This window comes from Silene latifolia, chromosome 11, assembly GCF_048544455.1.
Source record: "Silene latifolia isolate original U9 population chromosome 11, ASM4854445v1, whole genome shotgun sequence".
In the NCBI taxonomy this organism is placed as follows: Eukaryota; Viridiplantae; Streptophyta; class Magnoliopsida; order Caryophyllales; family Caryophyllaceae; genus Silene; species Silene latifolia.
The window spans coordinates 50,646,245-50,657,657 of record NC_133536.1 but is presented as its reverse complement, the minus strand read 5'-3'; the positions used below and the strand labels follow the sequence as shown (position 1 = coordinate 50,657,657).

At 37.7% G+C, this 11,413-nt stretch overlaps 2 protein-coding genes and 1 non-coding gene across 3 annotated transcripts; all 3 read left to right on the top strand.

The window, feature by feature from the left end:
- Nucleotides 1-207: 207 nt before the first annotated feature.
- Nucleotides 208-314, top strand: LOC141615666 (small nucleolar RNA R71). Its single transcript, XR_012530074.1, has one exon. It is a non-coding gene; the product is annotated as a small nucleolar RNA R71 (small nucleolar RNA).
- A 3,138-nt stretch (nt 315-3,452) lies between these two features.
- LOC141613388 (uncharacterized) lies at nt 3,453-4,142 on the top strand. Its single transcript, XM_074432121.1, has one exon. The coding sequence runs from the start codon at nt 3,453-3,455 to the stop codon at nt 4,140-4,142; it is 690 nt and encodes a 229-aa protein (XP_074288222.1).
- Nucleotides 4,143-9,625: 5,483 nt separating this feature from the next.
- On the top strand, nt 9,626-10,093 carry LOC141613387 (uncharacterized). The gene has a single exon (XM_074432120.1). It carries the CDS (start codon nt 9,626-9,628, stop codon nt 10,091-10,093), a length of 468 nt encoding a protein of 155 aa, XP_074288221.1.
- The last annotated feature ends 1,320 nt before the right edge of the window (nt 10,094-11,413 follow it).

The window sequence follows — 11,413 nt, the reverse complement described above, 5'->3', positions numbered from 1 at the left end:
ACGGCACTCATTTCATCACTTTGCTTTTGTGACTTTCCACGTGAACTTCCAAACTCAGCTCTATGGACTGCCATCTCCTCAATAGTGTTCCAACCTTTACTTTGACTGGTATTGTTTTGGGACCTACCATTAGCAGCTGCATCCAGGATGACCTTGTAATCATCATATAAAGCATTATAAAATAGGTTGCAAAGATACCATTGCTGGAAACCATGGTGAGGGACAGCTCGGACCAAACTTTTGAAACGTCCCCATGCTTCACAAAAACCTTCATCACTCCTCCTTTTGAAACTTGTGATTTTACTTCTCAAGGCGTCAGTCTTTGAAAGTGGGAAGTACTTCTTGTAGAAGGCTAATGCTAGAGATGTCCAGTCCGTGACTCCAGTTGCTACCCTATCAAGGTAGCGGTACCAATCTCGCGCTGAATCCTTCAAGGAGTATAAGAACATCAACCCCTTTACTTCATCCTGAGTCACCCCAGCTGGTATAGGTATGGAACAAGATGAGTCCTGTGAAAATCTCCATATGCTTCAAGGGGTTCTCATCGGTAGACAAAGAACCGATTTCGCTCCACTAAATCGATATACGAGGAACGAAATTCGAAGTTACCCGTAGTAGGGGTAGGTAACTGGTGCCCCTTTGGAAGATGGTGTTCCTTTGGCTGTAGATTATCATATATGGTAGCCATAATTGCCAAAATGAGAGTACTCAAATCTTCCTCTCAAAAACCTGTCTTCTAACTGTGCAAAAGCAAAACTAGAAGCAAAGGTAAGCAACGGTCTCAAGGAACAAAAGTTCCTTGAGACAAGAAAAATAAACTAAAAATAAAGCAAACAGAAATACACCGTCTTCCCGGCAACGGCGCCAAAATTTGATACCGTCGTTTTGTATCAAAATTAAATTTATAATTCCAAACTAAAACTATAGCTAGTGATAGTAAGGGTCGAACCACAGAGAGACAAGGTTGATTTTGTTTGCTATTTTTCAGTCTATAAAAGTAACAATTAATTGGGGGGTTTTGAGATTGGTTGACTAAATTGACTAAATGCTAAAATGAAAATTCTCAACAAGACAAAAAAAGGGATTGGGAAATTCGGTTCACCACGGCAATGGTCAGGACAATAAGGTAACAGAAATCTTATAATACGGTCTCAGGGGGTATAAGCAAGCCTTTCGATCTATGCTCAAATTAACCTTGCGGTCTTCTAATTCCCCGAAATTTCTCAAAGCTTTCACTCAAGAGAAATTCCAATCTAATGATAGTTCTAATTACTAATCTTTCAATCTAGCAAAAGACATATCAACAGACGACAATACCGAAACGGAAGAATTCATGCTAGCAAACAATCCTAATTTATGCCATGGTTCACCTCATTCCCAATCAAAACAATTAGCTACGCATGACTAAAACTGAAACAATTGCTAAATTGATAACAAAGAACAAGATTGACATGATTGAATTCAAATAAAAGACAAAGGACAAGAGATGAATTTCTGGAATTAAATTGATGAAACAAGAATTGAAATAACAAGAATTAAAAGAAGAAAGGAATTGCATAAAAACTTACTAATTGGATTCAAGAACAAAGTACCGAAATCGAGAGTTTCCGTCAGCAAAGCTAGATCTAAAAACTGAGTTCTTCAATAATAAAAAGCATAACCTAATTATTGCCCTGTTCTACTGATAAAAAGAATGCCAAAAGTTAATTACAAGTTGGGCTTTTAAAAGTCTAACACGAAGAAATAATTCCCAGCTCGAAGACTGGTCGATCGACCGGTCAGCATGGTCGATCGACTGGTCAATGTAGAACAGTAGCGTCTGGTGAGCTTCAGTGGTCGATCGACTTTACAGCATAGTCGATCGACTGATGGTGCTGTGCAGAAACACTTCTTTTCTTCAAAAGCAGCTCCTCACTCCAATGCACACATCCCGAGGTGAGTGAGTACGAATCTCCTTCTTCTGGGCTTCCTTGAAGTTGCCTCCGGAGGACGAATTAGGCTTGATTTAGCTTACTTCCATTCATTCCTACAAATAATCATAGAAAATGCAAAGTAAACCGTTTCGGGAGAAATAGTAGCCTTAAGCTAACAATTATGCATGGAAATACGTGCCAAAACCACAGATAAAGTGTATAGAATATGGACGTATCAATCACAAAAACCCAAAATATCATTTAGAAATTAGGGTTCCTTTTCTAGCAAAAAGGGGGCATTTTCTCGGAGCATCTTGGGTGCAACGATTAAGAGAATATCGATCTCGATATTTGTTCTTAGGCTAAATTTCTAGGACCGAAGGTTAATTCTAATCTCTTTTTCTTTTGTTTATGCAATTCGTTTATGACTCGTAATTTCATATTTCATAATTTCGTTATAATCCAAAATTTTCTTGATGAAATATACCGATATTTCCCACAAGTGGTATCAGAGCATAGGCCACAAAATTATTTTATATGATTTTCATAAATGGATTTAAACAAAAAAAAATTGAGAAAACATTTTCGGCCGATTAATATTTTTGCCGAGATGATTTTTAATTTTTGATGTTTTGTTTCCATTTTGATTTATTGATATTGTTGTTTTAATATGTTAAGATGATAATATGATAGATTTGTAGATGTTTTGATTTAATATGAATTAAATTAAAATGTAAATGGAAATCGTTTTGATTGATGATGTTCATTTGTTTTTGCTATATAGTTTTGGCATACAAGTTAATTTAATAATGTTCAAATCAATTGTAATGAATCAAATATTCGGTTGAGGCCAGAGGGTTCCCTGGTTTTAAATACCACCCTCTTTGTAGAGGCATAAAGCTCACACATTTGATGTTTGCTGATGACCTGCTACTGTTTTGTAAAGGGGACATTAAATCAGTGATCATTATGCTAGAAGTGTTTCAATGCTTCTCTAATGCATCTGGCTTGATCATTAGCATTGAGAAGTCTGATATTATTTTGAATGGCATTGATTGTGATACTGTTGGAGCTATCCTGGATCATACTGGTTTTAAGAAGGGCTCCCTACCTTTCAAGTATTTGGGGGTTAAAATTTCACACAAGAGGTTGGCAAGGACTGATTGTAATGTGCTTGTGGATAGAATGGTCCAAAGGATTAGAGGATGGAATAAAAAGAAAATCTCTTATACTTGTAGACTGACTTTGGTGAAAGTTGTTCTCTCTACTATTCACAACTATTGGTCCCAGCTATTTGTTCTCCCTGCTGGAGTTATGGAGAGGATACAGGCTCTTTGTAGGAACTTCTTGTGGGAAGGTGGTGAGGACTACACCAAAGCTCCTCTAGTGGCTTGGTCTGTTCTATGCAAGGGGAAAGATGAAGGGGGACTAGGTCTGGTTGATTTGAAGACCTGGAACATAGCAGCAATTGGAAAGCTTGTATGGTGGATAGCTAAGAAAAAGGATCATTTATGGATTTAATGGGTAGATAAAATTTATATGAAAGGGCGTTCTTGGCTTGATTACCAACCTATAGCTGCTAGCTCTTGGGCCAGGAGGAAAATTTGGGAGGTTAAAAAGAAGTTTCAAGAAGCCTATAGTCATGGTAAATGGCTGACTGATGGAAAGGAGTACACTATTGCTAAAGGATATGCTTGGTTAGTTCAGAGTACACCCAAAATTCAGTGGTATAAGAGTGCTTGGAATCGTTTTAATATTAAAAGACACTGTTTCATACAGTGGCTGATTAAGCATGAGAGATTACTAACGCTTGACAGGCTGCATAAAATGGGTGTTACTCAGAATATCAGCTGCTACATTTGTGGAGTGGATGCTGAGACTCACAAGCATCTATTTCAAGACTGTGTTTTTGTGAAGAAATGTTACAAGGAACTGTATGCTTGGTTAGGAGTATCTGATAAGAAGAAGCAGGTGGTCTCTGCTGATGAAGTGTTAAAACAACGAGGCTGGTCTGGCTTTGTGAGGTTGGTTACTTGTGCCCTGGTGGTGGCATTGCAGTATAATGTTTGGCAGACACGGAATATGTGCAGGTTGGATGGTACGGTTCCTCAACCAGGAATTCTGCTGAAAAGAATCAAGAATGAAGTTAAATTGAGACTGATGGCTGTGAGCAAAGGAGTTATGAAACAACATGATATAGTATGGTGTCAAACTCGGGGTCTTATGTAATTATTTTTTGTAGGCAATTTTGAGTATGGTTCCTGTTAGATGAGGTAGATGAGTTAATGGTTGTGTTGGTGACATTTTTTTGCCCTTTTAAGGGATGAGCTATAATACTACTTACATTTCCACCAAAAAAAAAAAATCGGATAATCAATTTAATCATAATTTAGATATTCATTTTAAGAGGTTAAATTGAATCATCTAGTTTGGATCCATGTTTAAATTAAAAGTTGATGATTATGCCAATCTTGTTATAATAGCAACCCTAAACAAATTTGTTCACATTAAAAGGATGTTTTCGTAAAAAAAAATAAAAAAAAAATTCTAAAAAAAAAAAAAAAAAAAAATGTTTTTTTTGCGAGATTTTGGGCAAAATGCCGCAAGAAATAAAAAAAAAAAAAAAAAACTGTTTTTGTTTTTTTTAGGGCACAATGCCGAGAGCATTAAAAAAAAATACTGTTTTTTTTTTGTTTTTTTGAAATGCCGAGAGCAATGATAAAAAAAAAAATTATGTTTGTTTTGGCCAATAATTATTATACATTAAACTTATAATGTATGATTGTTTGTTGTGAAAAGGTTCACAAATTTTAGATACCCAATTATTTTAAAGTGGTTTAAAATAATGTTAGATTAATTCATATTACAAGTTAATGTGTATTAAGATTGGAATTATTGTGAGTAATTGAAGAATTGTCACATAATTTTGATCATTTTAAAATAGGTGGTTTGGATAAATTACTCTACATAATTAAGGAATTATGTCTTGAATGGTTAATTTATAGTTGATGCATTTTTTATTTAGTTGTATGAATTGTTGAATGATTTATTTATGTATTTCTGCAATCGGTTGTAATTTGTATTACCTAGTGTGGCCTTAGTTGATTATGTTTTCGTAATGATGGAAACATAGTCTTGATGTAATTTTGAGATCTCGAATCTCCTTTGGTTTTCTTTAGTATTATGGTTTTGAAATTAGAATGTAAATAGGTTTATTTTGTAATTTTTAAATTGTAATTTTTGAGAAGACTAAAGATGGAGATTGGATTGCTCACTCCCGCTACATGGACTAAGATGGAACATCAAGACAAGCTTCTCGCGTCCTAGGAAGGATTCCAAAGTTGTATTTATGTTCATTTTGGTAGATAGGCCACACTAGGACTTTGTTTTTGTTTTACGTTTTTCCATTCTTGTTGCTTTTCATCGCATGATAGTTAGTGCATCATGTTCCGCCTAAACCAAACCACCTAAAATGGGGATTTTAGAGAGAAGTTGCTCTCACTTCTCTCTAGGATTCTAGGGTTCCTTTGCACTATGGCAAGGAAAGTAGTATCCAAAAAATCCCAAAAACAATCAAAAAATAAATCTAAGGCACGAATTCGTCTCTCCTTTTCTAATCTACGCGATCAATCTTTAGAATTTTCACCATTAATGGATAAATTTGCGTCCACTTCTTCTGGGATTCCACAATCGGCTGAGGCTAAAGGGACCAAATCTGTCAATGAGATTGTGGGGATCCCTGAAATTAACTTGGATGCTATTGTTGAGGATGATACTCCAATTGTTGAAGATGCTAGTGAACTGGGCAGTGAGGACGAACCTGAGGAGGAGTGGCAGGAAGTTCGTCATGGTAAGAAAGCTCCCTCTCAACCTTCGTCTCCTAAGTCTGGTATTCTTCAATTTACTGCTGATGATGTGAAATCTGAAGTCGAGTACTGGAATACGGCGGTTGTTTGCTACGTGTTGGGGGTAATCCGCCTTGGGAGTTAATATCAAGTCATGTGAAACGCCTCTGGGGTAAGTATCACTATGATAAGATATCCTTTCTCCCTAATGGTGTGTTTATTGTCCGGTTTCCTACCATGGAATGCAAAAATCTTGTCTTACAACAAGGGTACCCCATGTTCGACAATAAGCCTATTGTGGTTCAACCATGGACTGAGGATGCTTTGCTAACTAAGGCTCCTGTCAAACAGGTTCCAATCTGGGTTAGAATCTGTGGTCTAGGGTTGAAGTTTTGGGGGGAAAACTGTTTGAGTAAACTGGCTTCACTGTTAGGGAATTATGTGAAGGCTGATAATGCTACTATTGATAAGACTAGACTGGGATATGCTCGGTTAATGATTGAAGTACATGTTGGTCAGGACTTCCCTGACAAATTGTATTTCAATGATGAACATGGTCGTCAGAATTGTGTGCTTGTTGAGTATGAGTGGAAGCCAATTATTTGCTCCTTGTGTAAGGGGATAGGGCACCATCAGAGTATTTGCAGGAAAACGACTACTGCTACTGTGCCAAAGGTCTCTAAACAAGTGTGGAGGCCTAAGGTTGTGGTAGCACCTAAGGTAGGGGTTGCTACAGCAGTTCCTACTGTTCAACCTACTACTGTGACTAGGGACTACTCAACTGTGATGGTGAATACTTCTCTAGGTCCTGACCCTGGTGAGAGGGCTGCAAGGGTGATTGCAGGTACGTCCTATGCTACTGCCCTTTCTTCCCCTCCAAGGTCTCCTGTTAAAAGCCCTACTAAAAAAGGTACTGAAGTTGGTAGTAATGGGGGAACTGTTGAGCCATTAATTATCAATGAGCATGGATAATTTAGGATGTTGGAATGTTAGGGGTATTAATAGTTTAAATAAGCAAGCTGATATCAAGTGGTTCTTGCATCAGAATAAAATAGGAATTTATGGTCTTGTGGAAACTAAGGTTAAAACCAATAATTTCAATACTGTTTTGAATAATTTGGGTCAAAGGTGGTATGGTATTAATAATAATTTGCATCATCCTAGTGGTAGAGTGTGGATCATTTGGCTTCCTCAGATCTTTAAGGTCAATTTAGTGCATTCTTCTAGTCAGCAAATTACTGTGGATGTTACTGATATTCAATCTGGGGTTCAGTTTTGGTTCACTGTGGTCTATGGCTCCAACTCTGACACTGAGAGACTACTTCTTTGGAATGATCTTCAAGGTATCAAGGATCAATGTACCTCTCCTTGGTGTGTGGGAGGAGATTTTAATTCTATTCTTCACTTTAATGAAAGAGTTGGGAGTACTGTCTTATGGAGTGAAATTGAGGACTTTAGGCTTTGTGTGGACTACTGTGAGTTGGTGGACCTCAATGCTCAGGGATCTTTCTATACCTGGAATAACAAACAAGATCCTTCTACTAGGGTCTTTTCCAGGATAGATAGATTTCTTGTAAATCATGAGTGGCTTCAGCTTTTCCCTAATTCCTATGTTTATTTTATGAATGAAGGGATTTTTGACCATAACCCGTGTGTGTGCTATAGATCTGCTAATCCTGTCATCAGAAAATCTTCTTTTAGATACTTTAATATGTGGGGTCAAGCTATAGATTTTTCTAGCATTATTCAGTCAGAATGGGGTAAATCTATTGCTGGGGTCAGAATGTATCAGGTGGTGACTAAACTGAAAAACTTGAAGAAACCTCTGAAGGCTCTTAACAAACAAAAGTTTTCTGATATTAAGACTGCTGCTGAGCTGGCTAGGTTTTTACTGGACAGCTTACCGACTAAGTTACACCTTAATCCCCAAGATCTAGCTCTCAGGGAGGCTGAGCAACAGGCTGCTAAGAAGTACAGTATTCTTCATAATGCTCAACTGAGTTATTTGAGGCAGAAGGCTAAAGTAGAGTGGCTCAAAGATGGTGATGAAAATTCTGGTTTCTTCCACAGACAAATTAAGGCTAGGCATATTCAAAATAAAGTGCTTAGTATCAAGGATATTCATGGGAAGCTCCATACTGAGCCTGTCCATATTGAAGGGTCTTTTTTGGAATTCTATACTGACCTGCTGGGATCTAACAGTTCTCCTTCTCCTGTCCACTTCCCCACTGTCAGAACAGGGAATTTGGTTACAGATCATCATACTTCTATCCTTTTGAAGCTTGTCACCCATGATGAGATTAAGAGGTGCATTTTTTCTATTCCTGCTTCTAAAGCTCCTGGACCAGATGGCTATTCTAGTCAGTTCTTCAAGGATTCGTGGCATATTATAGGTACTGATGTGTGTGAAGCCATTGCTGATTTTTTCCAAACTGGTTCCTTGTTGAAACAACTAAATACTACTTTAGTTACCCTCATACCTAAGATTACTAACCCCACCAGTGTGCTTGAATTTAGACCAATTGCTTGTTGCAATGTGGTTTATAAATGCATTGCTAAACTTTTGTGTGCTAGATTAGGTGAGGTGCTACCTGACATTATCAGTCCCAATCAGGGGGGCTTTGTTAAAGGGAGGAATATAGTGGAAAATGTGCTTATCTGTCAAGACCTTGTGAGGTTGTATAAGTGGAAGTCAGCATCACCTAGATGTCTCATCAAAATAGACCTAAGGAAATCCTATGACACTATTGAGTGGCCTTTCTTACAGAGTATGATGGTGGCTCTTAACTTTCCTAGAGTATTCATTGATAGAGTTATGACTTGTGTTTCTACTACTACTTATTCTCTTTCTTTAAATGGAAACAGTTTTGGTTTTTTTAAAGGTAAAAGAGGTCTTAGACAAGGAGATCCACTGTCCCCTCTTTTGTTTACTATTTGCATGGAGTATTTGTCTAGGATACTCAATGTCATAAGTTCTCAGGAAGATTTCAGATTTCACCCTTTGTGTGGCTCTCTCAAGTTAAATCACTTGCTTTTTGCGGATGACTTGCTCCTCTTCTCAAAAGGCACTACTTCTTCTATCATGTGGATGCTCAGGGCATTTTCCACTTTCTCTCGGGCCAGTGGACTATGTCTTAATAGGGAGAAGTTAGATATTTATTTCAATGGAGTCTCTAATCATGTGATTACTGATATTATCCAAGTCTCTGGATTCAGGCATGGGTCCCTACCATTCAGATATTTGGGTGTTCCCATTTCTTCCCAAAAGCTTAGCAAGAATGAAGGTATGCAACTCACTGACAGAATAACTGCTAGAATAAGATCTTGGGGTTCTAGGCAGTTATCCTATGCTGGCAGATTAGCCCTCATTAATTCTGTGCTATCCACTTTGCATTCCTATTGGTCAAGTATGTTCCTCATCCCTAATGGTATAATGAACAAAATTGAAGCAATTTGTAGAAATTTCATGTGGAGTGGTAAAGATGCTTATCAAAGATCACCCAATGTGAGTTGGGAGAGGTGCTGTAGTCCTAAGGATGAAGGTGGTTTGGGTATAAGAAATCTGAAAACTTGGAACAAAGCTTTGTTGGGGAAGTACACATGGTGGCTTGCTAATAAAAAGGACCATCTTTGGGTTCGATGGATTAGTCATGTTTATATGAAAGATACTCACTGGTCTAACTATGATCCCCCTCCTGATTGTAGTTGGACTTGGAAGAAGATAGCTCACTCTATGGTTCTTTTTAAGCAAGCCTATACTAATAATTCTTGGTTAGCTACTGGTAAGGAATACCTTTGTGTGAAGGGTATACTGGGTGAGACACTCATGACCCTAAGGTCCTATGGAGACATGTATGTTGGAATTCAATGAATGTGCCTAAATGGTCCTTCATTTTTTGGGCTGTTCAGTTGAAGAGATTGCTTACTAGAGATCGTATGATTCAGATGGGTTTTGGACATGATCCTTCCTGCCTGTTGTGTACTACTGCAAATGAGAGCCATGACCATCTGTTTTACCAGTGTCCCTTTAGTGCTCACTGTGTCAGCTGTTTGCAAAGCAAGTTAGGAGTGAAGTTCCCTGTAGAGAATTTGGCACGTTGGGATTCAAGTGGAAGAGCAAGAAGTAAACTCCAGAGGAAACTCATCTGTGCTTGCCATATTGGAGTTGCTTATGGTATTTGGAATGCACGTAACAAAGCTAGGTTAGAAGCCTATGTTATTAGACCTGATGTCCTAGTTAGGAATGTTGTCAAAGTTGTACTTGCACGTTTTTGGGCAAGGAATACTGCTTCTCTGCCTACTAAGGATGTTAGGTGGATCCAGAGTATTAGTTAGCTGCTATTGGTGTATATGTTTTTTTTTTTGAATACTCTCTTGACATTATGATGTAATTATTTTTTGATATCAATATACTTACCTTTTACCAAAAAAAAAAAAAAAAAAACCAAACCACCTACTTAAATGCATGAAAATTGACTCATATAGTTTGGATGTTAGTTATCATGGACATAAAGATGTCACACTATTTTAAGCCATCATCTTAGTTTATTCATTCACGCATGCTAGATATTAGTTCACTTAAAATGTATTAAAATAAAATTGATGGGATCTTCCTCTAAAACTAAAATTGAAACTAGTCTTTATAGGCCAAACAACTATGAATTCCTTCTTCGTCGGTAGGCATATAGGACCTTACTCTCCATGTGACCCCTTCTACGTTGGGTAAGTAGTTTGTGTTGACTTATTTTACCTCAACATTATAATCCGAAGAGTTTCTCGTGATTATGATGGACTATAGATAGAATTTACAGAAATTTATCAACCAAGAATTCTAAAAGTATAATTAGCCAAAAGGTTGGCTTATCAATTTACAGATAATTGAGTCTTGGGATCATTTATATAATTCTTGAGGGAGGTCAATTGTATAAATGCTTGAGTCTTCGCATTATAACAGTTTTTGCATTAGACTTAAATCATAACGATGAGTATGCTTATTATGTTTTTCTTCTTCTTTTCGCAGTGTAGAATTCGTTTTATATTGATAATACTGCTTACAACAAATGGCTGGAAATAATGATATCCCTATGCCAAGTGCCACACTTGCACGCGAGTCCTGGCTCAAAACTTTCATGGACCACATGAATCAGTCCACACGACTGAAGAATGATGGGTCCAACTTTGCGGACTGGGAGGCATCATTACGGAATGTCGCCATTCGACGGTAAGCTCAAGTACTTAACTGAGCCAATACCGCCAAACCCAGGCCCCAATGCAAGAGCTAACGAGTCACTTGCTTATAGTGACTTCGTCATGGAAGCTGGTGTGATAAAGAACGTACTCATTTTTGCAATGGAAACCAATTTGCAAAGACGCTTCATTGCCCAAGGTGCAAACAAGATTTTCACCACGCTCACTAATGAGTTCTCAAAAGAATCGTTACTTATGAGCATACCTGTTGCTTCTTCGGTGCGAAACTCCAAAAGGGCCAACCGGTTAGCCCACACATTCTTAACATGATTGAGAATGTCGAGAAACTGGAGCCACTTGATTGCAAAATCAGTGAGATCATAGTCATTGACCGTATGCTTCATTCACTTCATGATGGTTTTGCCCTCTTCATGGTAAATTACTACATGAATGACATGAAGAAAAGTC